At 52.6% G+C, this 20,043-nt stretch overlaps 1 protein-coding gene across 3 annotated transcripts in view; it reads left to right on the top strand.

Annotated features, from left to right (window-relative positions):
• The window catches only part of bcar1 (BCAR1 scaffold protein, Cas family member), a 79,736-nt gene extending 60,237 nt beyond the window's left edge, over window positions 1-19,499 (top strand). For 2 of the 3 annotated variants that reach the window (XM_062548313.1, XM_062548312.1), the window contains exons 3-7: window positions 11,732-11,884; window positions 15,544-15,642; window positions 16,129-17,379; window positions 18,402-18,491; window positions 18,698-19,499. In XM_062548313.1, coding sequence (XP_062404297.1) covers window positions 11,732-11,884; window positions 15,544-15,642; window positions 16,129-17,379; window positions 18,402-18,491; window positions 18,698-19,213 — 2,109 coding nt within the window. In that variant the 3' untranslated portion in view covers window positions 19,214-19,499. The remainder of the gene's footprint in view (window positions 1-11,731; window positions 11,885-15,543; window positions 15,643-16,128; window positions 17,380-18,401; window positions 18,492-18,697) is intronic. The other variant, XM_062548314.1, reaches the window with a different exon arrangement.
• The last annotated feature ends 544 nt before the right edge of the window (window positions 19,500-20,043 follow it).

Below are 20,043 nucleotides of genomic sequence, written 5' to 3'. Positions count from 1 at the left end.
CTCTCTCCACTGCTCCTCACTGCTCCTCTCTGATCCTCTCTCCACTGCTTCTCTCTGCTCTGCTCCTCTCTGCTCCTCTCTCCACTGCTCCTCTCTCCACTGCTCCTCTCTGCTCCTCTCTGCTCCCCTCTGCTCCCCTCTGCTCCTCTGCTGTGCCTTGCTGTGGTGACTGGAGCAGTTGTGAGGGCCAGGCAGGCCGTGTGGCTTCTGTGGCTCTTCCCTCCTGAGCCTGTAATCTCCCGATCTGTGCTGCTCTTCCCACAGCATTCCTCAGCAGTCCTCCTCCTCCTCTCCTCCTCCTCTCTTCCATCTTCCTTTCATTCCTCCACCCTTTCTGCTCCTCCACCCCTCAGGCCTGGTGCCTCCCTCTACTCCCTTCAGTGTGTGGCACGCACAGGCAGGCAGGCAGGCAGGCAGGCCGGGGGAGAGCACTCTCTGACTTGCCAAATTCAGCTTCTTCTTTTTCAGTATTCCCGTTCATCCCATAGAGCCCTGCATTGTCATTCCCCGCCTTTTGAAATCCCATTTGTGGCTTTTTCCTTTTCACCCCTTTTCCTCTCTGTGATCAATCTGTCTCTCTCTTTTTTCTCTCTCTCTCTCTCTGGGTCTTTATCGTGGGGCATAACATGTCTTAATGAAGAGCTGTGCAGCATAGAGAGAGAGTGTGTCTTTAGGCTCAGGGCTCCCCCAGGGTGTGCGTGCGTGCACGTGTGTGTGTGTGTGTGTGTGTGTGTGTGTGTGTGTGTGCTGGGGCGCTGAGAGCTCTAACAGAGACGAGAAGCGACTGTCTCGGGGCCTAATTGCTTCTGCATTGTGTGTGTGTGTGTGTGTGTCTAAAAAGGGCCCCATTCATTCGCTGCAGCACATCACAGTGCACGCTGGAGTAGATGGTGATGGCCGTGGCGTGGCCACACCACTCTTTTACGAGCCGCTCGTTTCCCCAGCGCGCCCCGGGCCTTTTCCGGCCCCACGCTGCTCCGGAGACGGTTCAGAGACGCGCCGAGGATGTGGCACTGCCGAAATGCTGGAGGAAGATCAGGGAAACGTTGCAAGAGTGTTGCGTCAGTGTTGCGCGAGGCTTGCATTCCCCCGGTGTTGGAACAATGTTGTATGAATGTTGTGGAGACGTTGTGGAGACGTTGTCATGACGAGAGGGACACTAGCTGTTGTTGTCGTGAGTTTTTGCCATACTGCAAAGAACGCGGTGGTTCAAATGGAGAGTAAGGTGGTGTGTGTGTGTGTGTGTATGTGTATGTGTGTGTATTTGTATCATATGCTGATGGCTTTCACTACTTCAAGGAGCACAAACCACACTTTCTTGATGGCACACAGCTGGTCTCAGTGGAAGCTTATTAGCTTTCTTGTTTTTCTCTCACATGGCATCCAACCCCCCCACATCCCCACCCACCCCCTCTGATGGGTGCCAAATTTTGGAGGTTAGGAGGAGGAGGGGGGGGGGGGGGGGGTAGAACATGTGCCCCCCGTGCGAAGGAGCCGGAACAGTCAGTGAAGTGGCTCTGGGTCAGTGCCAGCGACCAGTAGGCTTCCATACTGAGAGTGCCCATCTGGCTACCACCCTGCAGGCAGCCCCTTGCACACGCGCGCGCACACGCACACACACACACACACACATGCACACACACACACACACACACACACACACACACACACACACACACACACACACTCACAAAGAGAGACACACACACAGACACACATACACACACACACACACACACACACACACACACACACACACACAGAGAGAGAGAGACACACACACACACACACACACACACACACACACACACGCACACGGCTGTCAGGCTGAAAGGGTCATTGATCATCGGAGAAAGCACCTCCGCCCGCTGCGGATGCCCTGCCTCCGGGACGCGTCGGTGGGCTCCAGACGGCCCTGCTCAGGCTCAGGCTCAGGCTCAGGCTCGGGAGGAGGCAGCTCAGGCTGGCCAGGCAGTGGGGCTCTCAGCTGCACTAAATCAGAAGCAGCAGAAGGAGGTCACTCTCTCTGTCTCACTCTCATTCTTTCTCTCTCTCTCTCTCTCTTTCTCTCCCTCTCTCTGTTTTCTCATCTTTCTTTTCCTCTTTATATTGCTCGTTTTGTTCCCTTTTATCTTCCCTGCTATCTATCTGTGGTATTTCTGTGTTTTCTTTCTCTATTTCTTTGTGTCAGTGTGAGTCAGTGTGTGTGTGTGTGTGTGTGTGTGTGTGTGTGTGTGTGTGTGTGTGTGTGTGTGACAAGTGCCCTCCTTTTTGCCTGATGGGACCCCCTCCATTACCTGCTGCGGACTCATTTTCTGCTCTGATAGTGTGTGCAGTGGGAAGAGAGCGAGAGAGAGAGAGAGAGAAGGAATGAAAGAGAGCAAGGAAGATGGAAGAGCTCAGAAGCAGAAAGCGAGACTAGGAGAGATAGCATAGGCATAGAGAGAGAGAGAAGAAGAGAAGAGCAGAGAGAAAGAGACATGGGGAAAAGAAAGAGATAGAGAGAGTGAAAGAGCCGCTGAAAGGAGGGGTGGAGTGGTAGAGCGAGCAGGAGGAGAGAATTAGAGAGGGCACGGCGCCCTGAGCCGAGTGCTTGGCGGGCGGGCGGGGCTGACAAAGACGAGAGGCTCCTGGGGTTCTCGTGCCCGGCTCCCCGCCCGAGCCCAGTCCTGAGTCCTGTCATTACCTCTCCGCACAGAGCTGGCCAGAGGGAGGTGGAGGAGGGACCGGACAGCCCACATCCACCCCCCCATCCCACTGGGTAAACAGCAGGGCCGTGGTAGCGGCAGGCTTTTTATTTGTGCTCGGCTGGTCCTCATCAAAGGGCCGGGATATCACAGGGGGCATGCGCTGTGCTTTGAGCTGCGGGGAGTTGAAAGGGCCGTATAAGTGCAGGTCAAAGAGAGAGAGGAACACTGGACCTTGGATCAGAGAGAATGTGTGTGGAGAGGGGAGTAAATGTGTGCCTGTGTTTATGTGTGTGTGTGTGTGTGTGTGTGTGTGTGTGTGTGTGTGTGTGTGTGTGTGTGTGTGTGTGTGTGTGTGTGTGTGCGTGTGTGTGTGTGTGTGTGCGTGTGTGTGGGTGTGTGTGTGTGTGTTTCACAATGCGCACATATACAGAGTAATACACATACAGTTTATTTGTATTTACTATGTGTGTGCGCATGGCGGGGTGTGGGTGTGTGTGCTTGTGTTTATGTGTGTGTGTGTATGTGTATGTGTTTCACATCGTGTACACATACAGAGTAATACACATACAGTTTATATGTATTTACTATGTATGTGTGCGCATGGTGGGGTGTGGGTGTGTGTGTGCGTGTACCGGTATGTGTGTGTGTGCGTGTGTGTGTGTGCGTGTACCTGCTACACATCGTAATGAGCGCACCAGCACTAATTGCCTGGTGGAGCAGCAGCAGCAGCGGTAGCAGCAGGCGTCTCTTGTAGACGGAAGCTGAGAGGTGTCGGCCCCGAGCTGGAGCTGGAGCTGGAGCTGGGAGGGTTTTTACGGGCCGTTCATCTCCTCTCCTCTCCTCTCCTCTCCTCTCCTCTCCTCTCCTCTCCTCTCCCTTCCTTTCCGCTCCTCTCCTGATGGGCACACATGAAAGGGCCAGCCTGAGGCGGAGGAAGCGCCAGCCACTTAACAGCCTCCCTTCCACCACACACCACATGTCTCTTTCAGCCACCGTGAGAAATAGGGTATATGTGTGTGTGTGTGTGTGTGTGTGTGTGTGTATATATATAAATATATATAGAGAGAGAGAGAGTAAGAGAGAGAGACAGAGAGAGAGATACATACATATAGATAGAAATAGAGCGAGCGGGTGAAATCTATCTCCCTCCTGTACCCCCCACCTGGCTCCCTCCCGTGGGGAGCTCGACACCCATATCTCTCTCCCAGTCAGCCGTGGCTGCTGGTGATCACTGCAGGCTTGGAGCCGTGAGGCGGTTTCCAAAGCGATGATTCCGTCTCCAGGGAAACGCAGACGTATCACTTTTATTAATAGGTGCAGGGGACCGGGCTGAGTGTTGGGTTGCCTGGAGATGGAGAGGAGTGTTTGTGTGTGTGACTGTGTGTGTGTGTGTGTGTGTGTGCGTGCGTGCGTGCGTGCGTGTGTGATTGAGAGAGAGAGAGAGAGGAGGGGTGAGGAGATAGCAATAGCACACACAAGGCGAGAGACTGACACTTTTTTTTTTTTAGCCGAGGCACAAAGGTAAGTGAGTTAATGCCAAGCAGATAAAAAGAAAATGAGTTTTTCAGAGGGTGGGAAATGGGCAGAAAGTCAAAAAAGAGAGATGAGTTTAGAAAGACGAGTGTGAGAAGAAGAGAGAATGATGTGACTTGCACAAAACAAAAGTGGGGCAAGGAGTGGAAGGGAGACAGACAGAGCCAGAGAGAGAGAGAGTGAGATAGCCAGAAAGAGGCTTAGAGAGATGAGGCATTAAAGAAGGTGGGAAGTGGCACTCATGCCCCCCCCCCCCTTCCCTCCCCAGCCATGGCAGTAATGTGGGGCATGTGGCGGTGGACTGGGGAGAGGGGCTCAGGGGAGCCAGGGGCGGAGAGCCAGAGGTCTTTTCGGATTAGTGCTGGGGTCTCTGTGTCTCCAGGACCCCTCCACCACAAACACCAGCAGCCGGCCATAACACACACACACACACACACACACACATGGTCACATACACAAAATCACATACATGCACACAGACAGACAGACAGACACACACACACATGGTCACATGCATAAAATCACATACGTGCACACAGACACACACACACACACACACACACACACACATATGGTCAAATTCACACATATACATACACACACACACACACACATGCACACACAGAGACTCCTGCCACATGGCCTTGGCCCCTGTAGCCTGGCAGCCGCGTGTCACACATTCACACACACGCAAGTGTGGAGTTCATTAGCCCCACTGATTAAGCAGCAGCGGAGGCTTGAGTATTGGGTGGGGTTGGGCGGGGGGCCGAGGGGGGCTTCACCCTCCCCAGGCCGGGCTCCATGGCTGCTCTCTGCCTCTCGGCTGCAAGGACTGGGCCTCTGATCTGGGTCAGAGCCCAGCTGCCTCCCAAACCCATTTACAGTTTTAGGTTAAACACCCTTGGACCTTCGGTGAGGGGATTAGAGAGGCTCGCACTCCTGCACACTTCACATTTCCTCCAAAGAGACAGAGTCAGAGAGAGAGAGAGAGTGAGAGAACAATGGACAAAAACTGACAGAGAGAAAGACAAAGAGTACACAAGAAAGTTAAAAGGCAGAGAGTCAGTGATGTGATTCCCAGCTGTGCAGCAGTGTGAGTGTATGTCTGTCTGTGTGTGTGTGAGTGAGTGAGAGAGTGAGTTTGTGTGTGTGTGTGTGTGTGTGTCTGAGTACTGCGGAGAGAGAGAGGCTCCCTGTGCTACGCCTGGCTCAGGCTCAGGGAGATCTGCTGCTCCACACGAGGCCCCCTGGCAGCGCTGCGGCGGCCCAGCTGAGGGGCCTGATCTGGGGCCAGGCCTGTGGGCTCAGGGCCTCTCCTGCCACGGAGGCAGCAGCTGCAGCTGGAGCCTGGGCTCTCTGTCACCACTGCACATCACGTGGCTGGACAGTACAGCATGACGCACGCTCACACACTCTTGTACTCATACTCTTTTTCTCTCTCTCTCTCTCTCACACACACACACACTCTCTCTTTGTGTTGTAAATCAAACTCTGACTCATACTGTACATCCAGACTCAAACACACACACACACACACACAGAAGCATGTAACATAGACACATACAGCTCATGCACATGTATAAATGCTGATGCTGGTATGCATTATGTAAAGACCTACAGATGTATGTATTCAGACATGCTTACAGAAACACAGTGGCACAGTCCAGAGGCAAATGGCCACATGCAAACAATCACGTGCACGCACAGAGATACTCATCTGGACATTCACATGGACACACCCCACTTGTAAAAGCATTGCAGTCCACACACATATTTCACCAATTCACATGACGGTGGGAAGCCATGACGGTCAGAGAAAAGTCAAACAGCACAAACCAAAGCCATTTGCTGCTTCTGTTTTCAGCTGCTAAATTATAACTCCTACATGCCAACCATCACACAGACACCCCACCTCCTCGTCGCCACCCTCCAGCCTATCCATAAACCCCCTCCCCTCCAATCCCAGCATGCACGGCAAAACAGGGGACAGCTTGCGCCACAGATGGCAGGGGTGAGATAGATGATGGTGGCAAAGGGAGTTTTTCTGAGGGTTCATTCTCATGCATGGCCACGGCCGATGGAGGGGCTTGTGTGTGAAGCTATGTAGCAGGCATAACCCCCCCCCCCCCACACACACACACACACACACACACACCACCACCACCACCACCACCCCATGGCCCCTATGGCAGTCGCCCTTTGACCCTCGGCTTTGTGCCCGAGCGAGACCAAAGTGTGGTATTCACGGCCCGAGTCACGCCATTGTGCTGGGCAGTTGTCACCCGCGGCCATGGACAAGCTAAGTGCCTAAACCCCCACCCACACACACACACACACACATGCCATCCCATCGGTATTTCTATCTTGGTGCCTTTTCACGAAAGACGCACGCGGAGAAACTCGGTCACCGCTAGCACATATGCAAAACCAGCCCCCCGCTCCAGTTTTGTTCACACTTATGAAATGCCCGACATAATCGTGAGTAGCTCTATTAAATTATGAGTGTAATCTGGCGCGGGGCATTTTCAACAAACAGAAATAAATACAATCAAGTAATTATGCATGTAGCCACTGGCTCAGATTAATGGTTTTTAATCCGTGACCTGTAGCCAGAGGCCAGAAGAGCGCGAGAGAGAGAGAGAGAGAGAGAGTGCATGTGTATGTGCGTGTGTGTGTGTGTGTGTGTGTGTGTGTGTGAGTGTGTGTTTGTGTATGTGCATGTCAAAGAGAGAGAGAGAGAGAGAGAGAGGCGGGGAGGGTGAATATTAAGGGATTAAGTGGAAAAATCTCCTCAATATGTTGTGTTTAAACGCGCGGGTTTAATGACTAAGGTCCGCGAGCGGCACCAGGGCCAACAGTCCCAGTAGCGTGCGCTGGAGCAGCAGCCGCAGCAGTCTGACGGAGGAAAATAATCAAAACATGAAAGGAAAAAATCGCAGAGCGGCATGAAAATGAAAAAAGCCGCACATTTCTCATTTAGACGGGGGAAGGGGCCCGAAGGCCTCATTTTAAACATGCATATTTAACGACATTTTCACGAGGCCACGGCCCTCAATTTGCATCAGATGTCACTTAATCAGGCTCCCCGTCGGTGGACTTGAGCGAGAGGAGGTGGAGGTTAGCGGACTCCAATTACACCGAGGGATCTTGGCATAGCACAGGCGATTGAAGTGGATTGCGTGCATAGCTCCAAGTGCTGGTATGCGACACTAGGCATTCAGACGAGCCAGAGGTCACTCCTGCCATATGGGCATATGGGGTGGTGGTGGTGGTGGTTGGGGGGTGGGTTGGTTGCTCCTGTGCAATCTGTTCTTCCTCTCCTGGTGAACCCCCCCATCCACCACCACGCCCCAAACAGCCAGGTCACCCTGCGGGCCGGGGGTTTACGGCCAGCTGCCTTTGAGCGAGGGCAGGGTGGGGTGGACAGACAGTCTCCAGGGCAGGCTCTCCATTGTTCCATCTCTGGAGGGCTCCTTGAGCCCTGCCCTCCATCTCTTTTAATGACATCATCATCGTAACACCCCCCCCCCCCCCACACACACACACACACACACACATACACACACACACACACACACACACACACACAGACCACCACCACCCTTTCCACTGTTGTGACAGCTGGAGCCCAAAACCCCCTACACCCCCCCCCCCCCCACCCCCACACCCCCCACACCCCCCACCTCATGCCCCCCCCCCCTGCTCAATACTATTGATGAAGTGAAGGAAGAGCGGGCCCCATATGTCTCCCTTGCTGCGGCTCCACCCTGTATTCATTGATCATTTACACTATTGATCGCTGCTAGTTACAGGCCGCTGGTAGCGCATCGCAGTGGGATGCTCAAGTGACCTTCTGGGGAGGCACAACTCTGTTAGCGTTAGCCGCTCAGGAGACGGCTAACATCTCCCATAATCCCTTTCAAATGAGTAGGCGGCCATCAGCACCATTGATAAGGGGAAGGTTAAGTGGTCGCCACTTGACCAGTGTTTAAGGTGTCGTGTGGTCAGTGTGGTTATCTGGAAAGATATACAGGGCGATCTCGTCACGCTTTGGAAGGGAGTGAGCTGAGTTTCGGCAAAGAGGAATTGTTGAGTACGGTGTTGTGCGGGCGTGTTATGGCTATGGACGAGGCTGTTAGCCGGTCAGTCGGTGTGTGTTACGGTGGGGTCGGTGGAAATATGGAGCACAGGTGGTGGTGTGTGTGAAATCACCGTGTCCTCGGATGTGTCAGATGAAACACCTGCTGCGCGCGCCTAATGTGTGTGAAAAGTGTGTATGGCACCGTGGAGAATGCTTCCCACTTGTCTCCGATATCTGGGGCCTCTCTGAGGGAGAGAGAGAGAGAACGAGAGAGAAACAGAGAGAGAGAGAGAGAAAGAGATGCAGAAGAACAGGGCGAGGAGAGCTGAGCTGAAAGTGTGAAGCAAGCAGACAAAGAGGTGGAGGTGGGAATTGAAAACAGGCCGATTTAAGCGTCTGCTGCTACCAGAGGCCCCTGTTAAGTCCAACCACTTAGAGCCGAGCAACAAGAAAAAGGAATTCATTTTTCATCTCCTCCAGAGCTTGGAGGAAGGAGAAGGCTCCTTGAGCCTGGTGGAGCTCGGATGAGTGGGTATTAACCGACCGACGCTGTCAGATTTATTTTAATGGCTAATGACCTAATTGCCTGTTTAGCAGGGCTGTCACATATCAAGTGACAGGCCGACTAAATGTGGAGAGCAAATATTATTACAGGATCAGCGCGAGTTTCTCTGGGGCTGATTGTCAGCCGTTCCCTTTAACGCGGCTCTTATTTCAGTAGTTAAAAAACGCAGCGGTGGAGGGATATTACACTGGCTTGGGCCCAGAGGAGGTGATGGGTGAGGAGGTGTCTGTGTGTTGGGGTGTGATCAACACCTGCATGAGTGACTGGGCCCATATGTAAGTGTGAAACTTTGGGCATGTATGTGAGTAAGGTTAAGTGTGTGTGTGTGTGTGTGTGTGTGTGTGTGTGTGTCTGTGTCTGTGTGTGTATCTATCTATCTGTGTGTGTGTGTGTGTGTGTGTGTGTGTGTCTGTGTCTGTGTGTGTATCTATCTATCTGTGTGTGTGTGTGTGTGTGTGTGTGTGTGTGTGTGTGTTTCTGTGTGTGTGTGTGTGTGTGTGTGTCTGTGTGTGTGTGGCCTGTATGTGAATGAGCATATACACCTGTACTTGGCTTGTAATGGATATGCCGTAGTAAGTGGCAGGTCTCACTTCCTTGTGGGCGCAGCAGGCATGTGCAGTGGCCTGTGAAGATTGATCTTTAAGGGCGTGCTGCTGCTGCCACTGCTGCTGCTGCTGCTGCTTCTCTTATAGAGTGGCCATGTTTGCTCACTCCTCAGTCCCCTAGTGCTCTGGTGACTCACGTGCTCCGTTGCCATAGCCACAGGCCCCCGTGTCAGGAAAAAAAGAAGGGGGGGAAGGGGGGGGGGGGTCACAGTGGATTTCACGAACGGATTAAGATCCAGTGAACTGTTAACACACCACCATCGTGTGAACACTTGTGAATGCTGATGAGTGTGGAGAAGACTCGCACATCACAGCAGAGTAATGGTGGGGGCATGGGTGAAGCCTACCGTCATAATAAATGCACGTTAAGCCGCACCTCAGATTAACAGCACTCTGTTGAATCGTTGTTCTGGCGGTGCACTACTGTGGCAGCCGTGAAGGGGATCCTTGCTGTTTGAGGCTGAGTGTCGTTGCCGTGGTCTTGAGGGCACCAGCCCCTGAGTTCTGGTCCGGTGGGGGTCCTCGTGGCCTGCTGGCCCAGTTTTTGCTTGGCAGTGCCGTCACCTCTGTAGGACATGCTGGAGTCGTGACCCCGCCGGGCTCCGAGCGAGGACAGACAGGGAGAGCCGTAGCGTGCCCCTCTCTCTCCGGTTTCCTCCTCACGTCCGCTGGGGTCTGCGGGGACCGGCAGACTGACCCCTCTGTTTCTGTGCCCTGCTAAATGTGTTTCGGCACAGTCTAGGTTGGGGGAAAACGGTCAGACTGTAAAAAAAACATACTGTCTCACAATGTGCACATGGTCTGTGTGTGTGTGTGTGTGTGTGTGGGTGGATGTGTGTGTGTGTGTGTGTGTGTGTGTGTGTGTGTGTGTGTGTGTGTGTGTGTGTGTGTGTGTGTGTGTGTGTGTGTGTGTGTGTGTGTGTGTGTGTGTGTGTGTGTGTGTGTGTGTGTGTGTGTGTGTGTGTGTGTGTGTGTTTCCAAGTGCGTGATACATCTAAAATATGGGCCATTGCCGAACAGTGCTGCTCCTGGTGTTTCTCCTCCTCCTCAGCTGCCTGCGGACACAATGCAGCTTCTCTCTCTCTCTCCCCCCTCTCTCTCTCCCTCTCTCTCTCTCCCCCTCTCTCTCTCTCTCCCTCTTTCTCTCTCTCTCTTTTTGATGGTCTGTTGAGATAGGCCAGCCCAGCCCAGCCCCGACTCAGAGATCTTTCTTACACACACACACACACACACACACACACACACACACACACACACTCACTCACACACACACACAGAAGCCCCGCAGGGGATCGATGGCACAGCCTGATTACAGCCAACCAGAGTGGGAGACCCTTGCCATTGCAGCCAGCAGGAAAAGGATCGTTAGCCCGGTCTCAGATACACACTCGCAGCCAGATCTTTTCTCAGTGCTGGAACCAAAATAATGAAAAAAAAAAATCAGGCTTGCAGTCAGCCTCTGTAAATAACACCGTAACACCCAGTAGAATATCACAGCGGTTAGCATCAATTTAACAGCTCCTCAGGTTAAGGGCATAGCCGTGTTACTTTTAACTGTTGAGAGTGAATCAGAGATGAAAAAGGGTTTCTTTCTCGCTCTTTTGCGTGCGGATGAAACGGGCGGCCATAATGAAAACGCTATGCTCCAGCGACTCCCCCGAGTGATGTTTTAACTGTCTGGAGCGCGGCTCCTCGCCTGTCTGCTGCTATATAAATATGGCGGGCGGCTTGTTTTCATTTCCCAGGCCCGGGCAGTTGACACAAGCCAGGGGACGATAATACTGTGGGTAAACAGGCAGACAATGGGGCAGCCCCTGTTCCCACACTGACCTGTCAGGACCCCGAGTTTTGTTTTCCTGCTGTCTGCTGGAGCTGAATGAAAAGGAGACACATCTGCCTTTGATTGTGGCATTAGCCTGATAAATAAATAATGACTCAGCAGAGACCCCCTTTCAGTCACAGTTACATAAAATGCATACATGTGCGTTGGCGTATGAAGACAAGGGTGAATCAATACACACACGACAAACAACACACACGCACACACGACACAAACAGACATCAATTTGTGGGTTTTTAGATAACTTGAAAGTTATTCATTCATTCTTTGCAGTGATATTTTTCAGGATATTTCCCATGTGTTTTTGAGTGGCTCCGTAGCCACTGTGGCATGAAGCGTGTGTGTGTGTGTGTGTGAGAGAGAGTTTTTTGTAACATTGGCATTTAATTGGGAAATGTCCCTCTGTTCTCCCTGTAGGTGGTGGTGCCCACCCGCGTTGGCCAGGTGTACGTGTACGACACGGTGAAGGGGGAGCAGGACGAGTACGACGTGCCCCCGCGCCACATGCCCCCAGGATCCCAGGACATCTACGACGTGCCACCCACCCGTGCCCAGTACCATCAGCAGCAGGTGGGCATGGACACCAACGCACATTTACATGCATGGAAACACACACTTACACACACATACACACACACACACATGCATACACACACACACACACACACACACACACACACACACACACACACACACACACACAAACACAGACACACATACTCACAGACACACATGCCCAGTATTCTTCTCATACAGTAATATATGTATGAGCATAATTGCAGTGCCCTGGCGTGTGTCGAGGCTGTCTTTAGTACGGTGGCAGGAGAGAGGGTGAGGATGACAGACGGCCATTTTCTCCCGGTCAGCTCAGTCACTTAGCGCTAGCGGTTGTCTGTCTGCGAAGCTGGCCATGATCTCATTAATGTTTGATGTGTTCGGAATTTTAAATCCACCCTCTTCCACCCTTTTTGTTTCTTTCTTGTCTCTCTCTTTTGTTGACTATCTAACTCTTCCTCCCTCCTCTCTCTGTCAGGCTATTTTTTTTTCATCCCTCCTCTTCTCCGCCTCCTTCTATCTCTCTCCCTCTCTCTATCACTTTCTTCTCTGCCTCATTTTGTCTGTATGCTAAAACCCACATTGGTGCTGCAATTGCACATCTATTTTTAGATGAGGTCATGCGTAGCTCGCAGAGGAACTAGATATATCAGTGTCTGGAGGCACTCGAAAAAGAAGGTCGGCATGGGATATTTTTTCTTCCAGCTTCGTAACAGTGTGTGTGTGTGTGTGTGTGTGTGTGTGACAGAAAAATGGAGGAGAGGTGGTGTTTGTCCAGTGTGATGTGCTCTTCGGTCTTTATTTGAAGGTGAAAGTGCTGTCAGAGAGATAGAGAGAGAGATGTCCCTCCTTCTCTCTCCTCCCCCTCTTTTTTTCTGCCCAGGCCACCGGGCCCTGGAGATATGAGGAGAAGGCTACAAAGCCTGCAGCAAAGGACATGCACACAGACAAACACACACATACGAACAGACATCCACACAGCAAGCAACCATACACACAAGCAGACACACACACACACACACACACACACACACACACACACACACACACACACACACACACCGTTATTAAGCAACACACTCAAACACATCTACCCATTTATGTATGCATGGACGCACACACACACACTCACATGGATATATCCACATACACACATAATCATATACAGTGACACTGTAACCTTCTAGAAGATCCCTCCCAGGATAGCAAGACAAACAGCTCGGAGGATTGGGACAGAAATGAGAGAGACGGCACCAAAGAGAATAATATATACGCAAGCGGTGGTGACGGGCCCGAGCACCTTCGGCTCTGCAAGCCTGGGACATTTTGTCATCTAACAGTCCCACAATGTGGCACTATGTTGCAGTGAAACACGTTAGTTGTTAGTTGCAACAGTATGCACTTCCAGTGCTCGGGCCCCTAACAGTAACAATCCTTATAGAAGCAATACGGCTTTGCACCATGGGCACCGGCTGTAGCCTGAACCTCCGGCGCTTGGGCCCTACTGCGACACACAGAGAGGAGATGCAGTACATAAACGTGCCGTTTCACTGCAGTGGGGGGGGGGGACACGTTTCAGGTCAATAAAGAGATGAAGGATAGATATGGAGAGCGCAGGGCGGCCGTTTGTACCGCTTATCTCCTCGCAGCGCGGCGCGGCGCTGGCTGTATAGAGCTGCTGCGCAGTGCAGCGTAGCGTAGCGTAGTCTCGTGCCGCTGAAACAGCAGTAAATCTCACCGCCGTTTTTTTTTTTTTCTGCAACGCTCCCGAGGAGACTGCAGGGTTCAGGCACAAACAGGAAGTCAGAGGCTTTGCCGACGGGCAACAGTATGGCGGGGATGCTCCAAGGGCCAAAGGAATCCCGGCGAACGGCTTTCCCTAACGGCGCGGTGGGTGGCGGGTGGCAGCACCCGGAGCCATGGCCTCGTCCTGTCAGACCTCTGCACACCTTCCTCTGCGCACACGCTCGGAATTTTGATGAGGTTCCGTGTTCTCGGAGCAAATCCTCTGCTCCCTCTGAAATGAAAGTTGAAAAGAGCAGCCTGATCAAGTCCTCTGGCAAAGTGCCCTGAGTTTGTGCTCTCTTTGATTTTGGTATTCATAAGTTTCTCTCTCTCTCTCTCTTACACTATCTCTCTCTCTCTCCCTTTCTCTCTCTCTCTCTCTCTCCCTTTCTCTCTCTCTCTCTCTCTCCCTTTCTCTCTCTCTCTCTCTATCTCATTTAAGTCGCTTCACACTCTGCCCCCTCCAAACCCTCCCTCCGGAACAGATTGTATCACATTGTTTGGGCAGCATTATAATTGCTAATCCTCTCATCAGGCGACAGCAGGGGTGGGTGTTGGGGCTTGGTGAGTGAGTGTGTGTGTGTGTGTGTGAGTGGGTGTGGGTGTTGGTGTGTGTGTGTGTGTGTGTGTGTGTGTGCATGGGATGAGTGTGTGAGGATCATTTGCTGTGAGTTAATGAAGGTGCAGAGTAGATGGAGAAATCATAGTCAGCACAGCTCATCACAGCACTGCAGCTCATCTGGAACCTCACTCGCTCTCACACACACACACACACTCTCTCAATCTCTCACTTGCTCACTCACTCTCCCACCAGGGCTGAATCTTCTCCTAAAGATTGCTGATATTGTGCGTTCCCACAGTTTGGGTTGTTTGAAAGAAGGGTGTGAAAGGGACCTGTGTATGTTTGCTCAGTGTGTCAGTACTCACACCCTCCTGACGAAAGTTTGGAGACTCCAGAATAGTGGCGAGGCTGTTGCCTCTCTCTGTAAAGGATCTGAGGCATGCAGGCTGGTCTGCAGTCATCAACAGCATTCTAACGTCTGGTAGTAGGAATCTGATTTACTTAATTATAATAAACAATGAGTTGAGTTACTGAATCTGAGCCTTGGCTAGAGTTTGTTCTTTCCATTGTCCGTCTGAGTCGTGTATGTAAGTGTGTGTGTGTGTGTGTGTGTGTGTGTGTGTGAGATGAGAAAGAGAGAGAGAGAGACAGAGAGAGATAGAAGGAGAGAGAGAGAGTCTTTATGCCTTCACCAAGATAGGATATGGTTGGAGTAAATCCCATATCACCTGTCAGCACTCTTACTCTCTCTCTCTCTCTCTCTCTCTCAGCCTCTCAGCCTCTCAGCCTGCATGTTTATTGAGAATTGGTGAAAGTGTGCTGTGGCGGATGCATGGTGTGAGCACTAGGGGGATGGGCGGAGGATGGGTGGAGGATAAGCAGCAGGCGGAGAAGAGAGGAGCGGAGCGGAGCGGAGAGGACCACAGATACGGTGGATGGGAGAGATGAGGCAGAGAGTGCCTGTCAGGGGCCCCGGGGTGCCGGGGGAAGGATTAAGGGAAATACATGGCCCCCTCCCCCCACTTTAGAAAAAACACCTCAGCCACAGTAAAGTGGATTAGCCCCCACCACACACACACACACACACACATCCCACCTCTAAAAATGTGATTACATTAGCAACTTCCTTTTTACATATTCATCTAAAACCAAATCCTGAGGGGCAATCAGTCTAGATATGTCTGCTTGAGATTTTGTGTTGAGTGTTTGTGTGTGTGTGTGTGTATGAGTGTGTGTGTTGTGTGTGGGCTCCTCCTGTGTGCAGTTGTGAAGGGCTGTGTTCAGCTGTGTTTAACCGTGCCTGTGCCCCCCCCCTCCTTCTCTGCAGGTGTATGACACTCCCCCCATGGCAGTGAAGGGCCCCCCCAGTAAAGAAGGTGGTCAGGACATCTACGACACACCACCCAGTGTTGTGGACAAGCAGACAGTGAGTCCTTTAGTCTCCAGCCTCTATACTCTGCATCTGCACACAATGGCCCCTAATGGAGACACACTAATGAATGTTTACATGATGTACCATTGTAAATGTCCAAATGTATTGTATATGTGTGCATGTAAGTTATACAACATGCAGTTCTGTAATGTGCAGCTATACAACATGCATTTTAGTCACTGCAAACTATTATGCTAACATGCTAGGAATACGTGGGTGGTCTTTGGGCCTCTGTGGTCCTGTGCTACTGTAATTTCCCAACTATTAGCTGCGGCTTATACATTGATTTAGCGAAATTACTTCAGCTATGAGGTTAATACACGAGGGCAGTTAATATGGTATTAATATGGTTTTGTTTCTTTTAACTTCCATAAAACACTGTCCTGTGCGGCTAATACACAGGAAATTACTGTAAACCTCTCTGTCCACTCTAAACCTCTCTGTCCACTCTAAACCTCTCTACGCGTGTGTCTGTTCCAGGTGTATGACTTCCCGCCCTCGGTCAGTAAGGACGTGCCGGACAGCCCCATGAGGGACGAGACGTACGACGTGCCGCCCCACTTTGCCAAAATGAAGGCCCTGGACGGCCACGGCTACCTGCCCGCGGGCCCCGAGCCCCTCATCCCCGAGGACGTGTACGACGTGCCCCCGGCCATGATGGGCAAGCGCCAACCTCGGGACGGGCAGGAGATCTACGACATCCCCGCCAGCCTGCGCAAGGGCGGGCCGCCCGGCGAGCCCCTGCCGGCCGTCCCTCAGCCGGCGCATGACGTCTACGACTTCCCCCGCGAGCGGAGCGAGGACCAGAACGAGTACGTGTACGACGTGCCCCCGCAGGTGGTGCGCGACGCGGCCGGTGGCGGCGGCGTCGGCGGTGCCAGCGACGAGCAGCTGGCGCTCAACTTCAAGCGTCTGTCGGCGTCCAGCACGGGCAGCACGCGCAGCAACCTCTCCACGTCCTCGCTGGACACGGTGCCCGTGCGCGACGGCGCCCCGGCGTCCCACGCCGCGCGCCCGCTGGTGCTGGACCTGGAGCAGGCCATGGAGCGGCTGCAGCGGCTGCAGCAGGCGGTGGAGGGCGCCGTGGCGGCGCTCATCGCCTACGTCAGCGGCAACTGGCGCAGCGCGGCGCAGATGGAGGCCAACCTGCCCGGCCTGCGCCAGGCCACCGACCGGGCGCGCGCCGCCGTCCGCGACTTCCTGGAGTTCGCCCGCGGCGCCGTGGCCAACGCCGCCCAGGCCACCGACCGCTCGCTGCAGGCCAAGCTGGGCCGCCAGGTGCAGAAGATGGAGGAGGCCTTCCAGACGCTGGTCAAGCACGGCCAGGCCCTGGACGCCATCGGCTGGTCGCCCGCCAAGCTGGTGGCCGGGGCGGTGCCCACGACGCCCGGCGGCCAGGGCGACGACCTGGACCGGCTGGTGATGTGCGCGCGGGGCGTCCCCGACGACGCCAAGCAGCTGGCGTCCTTCCTGCACGGCAACGCCTCCCTGCTCTTCAAACGGACAAACAAGCTGCAGCAGCAGCAGCTGCCCCTGCCGCCGCTGCCCCACTGCGCCGCCGACAACAACAACGTCTCGGCCTATCAGACGGGCACGCCCGAGCGCGCCAACATCCAGTCGCGCCCGCTGCCCTCCCCGCCCAAGTTCACCGCCGAGGAGGAGTCGCCCGACCGGCCTTACGAGACCACCGAGGAGGGCTGGATGGAAGACTACGACTACGTGCATTTACAGGTGAGTCAGGAACGTCCGCTCAGGATGGACAACATCTCAGCAGCTCATTATATGTTGTCTGTGTAGATTGTGGAGGTTCAGTACATCGATACAGTTTGCTATTCTAGCAACGCCTTGTTGATGTTTGAGGTCAACAGCCAATCAAATGCCTCCCCTCCATGCTCCTGAAGCAATGTGACGATTGGCTGGAGTTGTTTATGGCTCAGTCCAAGCGGTTGTGCATGTGTCCTATTACTGAGCCAGAACAGGCCGCCAGAAGACTGTGAGAAGCAATTTGCTGAATCGATCAAAAAGCATATTGATCAGAATCCTGCACCTTTAAGTTTCCCCTAAACATATCAAATGGTTTTGGTTGCACTTTTAGCATCTGGCTCCTCCTGGTTAATTCACCTGAGGAAGGTCTATGACCGAAACGTTGTGAATGCATATAAATGTTGCATGCGTAATGGACAGTGTGCGGGATTCTCTCTCTTAAGCATCTGGCTCCTCATCATTCTGATTTCTGTTCTGTTATCACCGAGAGCCACTGTGATATCTTCATTCTGAAGAGTTAAAGATGTTATCAGTATATCAGTAGATACACAGATGCCAGTGCCCTTAATCATGCAATAGTCAAAGTGTCGTTATTGATCGCAATGTGTAGGCGCAGCACTGATGTGTGTGTGTCCGCATGAAGAACGTTATTGTCTCTCCTCCATGAGGTGGTGTCACCATGTAAAAGCTGATCTGTAGAGGCACTTGACACGAGATAACATCTCAATGGGCCCTAAATCTCTGAAATCCCCTTTTAAAACCTGAATAATCAATGCACAGGACTCAGGAGCAGCTGTGGTGAGGCAACACCACTCTGCCTTTTTTTAATGTGATATTCCACTGCCACCTGCTGGGTACTTGTGGAGTTGCAGTGTGTTTTTGAGTTGCAATGCTGCTACACTACCACTAGTGGTCGTATTTGTGACATATTGTTCTAACGGTTGTTGTCCAGCAGAGAGTAAAATATGCCTTTCTGTCTGACCTTTTAGGGTAAAGAGGAGTTTGAAAAGAATCAGCGGCAATTATTAGAGAAAGGGAATATTACGAGACACAACAAAACTCAGCTGGAACAGCAACAGGTGAGAGACTTGATCTGTTAAAAGACCTCACAAAATGCACAATTGTTATGTTTGTGTGTGCCACTAGGGAAAAGCGAGTGAAGTTCAAAGCAGATACCATTACCGTTGCATGTCTAAATAGATGACAGAATGTTTTTAAAAAAAAAAAACAGCTTTAAAGAGTTCAAATGTCCGCTCACCCATCTGTGCTCTTCTCCCTGCTGCAGCTGAAGCAGTTTGAGCGGCTGGAGCACGAGGTGACTCAGCCGATCAACCACGACCTCAGCGGCTGGACCCCGGCGGCGCCGCACCCCTCGGGCGGCCCGCGCAGCAAGCTGAGCGCCGGCGACCACCAGCTGCTGCTGTTCTACGCCGAGCAGTGCGAGGCCAACATCACCACGCTCACCAATGCCGTGGACGCCTTCTTCGGCTCGGTGGGCGGCAACCAGCCGCCCAAGATCTTCGTGGCGCACAGCAAGTTCGTCATCCTCAGCGCGCACAAGCTGGTGTTCATCGGCGACACGCTGTCGCGGCAGGCCAAGTCGCCCGAGGTGCGCGCGCGCGTGGCCCAGCACAGCAACGCGCTGTGCGACAAGCTCAAGGACATCGTGCTGAGCACCAAGACGGCGGCGCTGCAGTACCCGTCGCCGGGGGCCGCCCGCGAGATGACCGAGCGCGTGCGCGAGCTCACCGGCTTCACCCAGCAGTTCCGCATGGCGCTCAACCAGCTGGTGGCCATGTGAAGACTTCGCTTGGGGGACGGACGAACGGACGGACAGACGGACGCTCTCAAGGCTGGTGGAGAACTCCTGGACTTGTTGGGTGAAGGGAGTGGACAGAGACACAGTACAGGCCCCCCGTAGGTCTGAACTCTTCTCCCGAGCCCCTTTGAGAGCCCACCATGTCCACGGTGCTCGTCTGCGTTTATAATTCTTTTTTTTTAAATCCCGTAAGAAAGGACAGCGGACTGTCTGACTGACCCAGGGGTCAGTGGTTGTAAATTAATTATTGTAAATATTTAAGTATACGCTCGGGATTTGGGGGGGCGGGAGGGTTAAGAGGGAGAGACATACTCTAGTTGTTTTTCAACTTCTTTGGAGTGAGGGAGGACATCATGGAAACTGAAAGTCGTTTCTAAAACATGGTTCATTATGATTATTGCTATACTGTAATGACTGATTATTATAATTGCTATCATTATTATTATTACGACATGTTGATTAAGGATGTTCAAAATTTCAAATGTGTATGTAGTAGTACTTAATGCTGTTTTTCATCAGATCAATCATGGATGTGTTTTTTTAATGAATAATGTTTTGATTGGAATGATGAAACAGTGACTGAAAATGGAAAACGCTTCCTCCTTCCGTCAACAGTGAATGCAGGGTGGGTCGGGTGCTAAGCATGCTGGGAGTTACCCCAGGAGTGATGTCACTGACAGGCTCTTAACACAGTCGTCAGACTGGCCACTGTCAAGGGACATCTTAAATGTTAAGTGCTCCGAAAGCAAATTAAAATGCCCCCATTGACTTGACACATTTTAGTAGTATCAACCCAGTCCCTTCCCTTGGGG

The sequence above is a fragment of the Sardina pilchardus genome, chromosome 10, assembly GCF_963854185.1.
Source record: "Sardina pilchardus chromosome 10, fSarPil1.1, whole genome shotgun sequence".
NCBI lineage: Eukaryota > Metazoa > Chordata > Actinopteri > Clupeiformes > Clupeidae > Sardina > Sardina pilchardus.
Note: the sequence above shows the minus strand (reverse complement) of the source record. Positions and strands in the feature narration are given on the sequence as shown.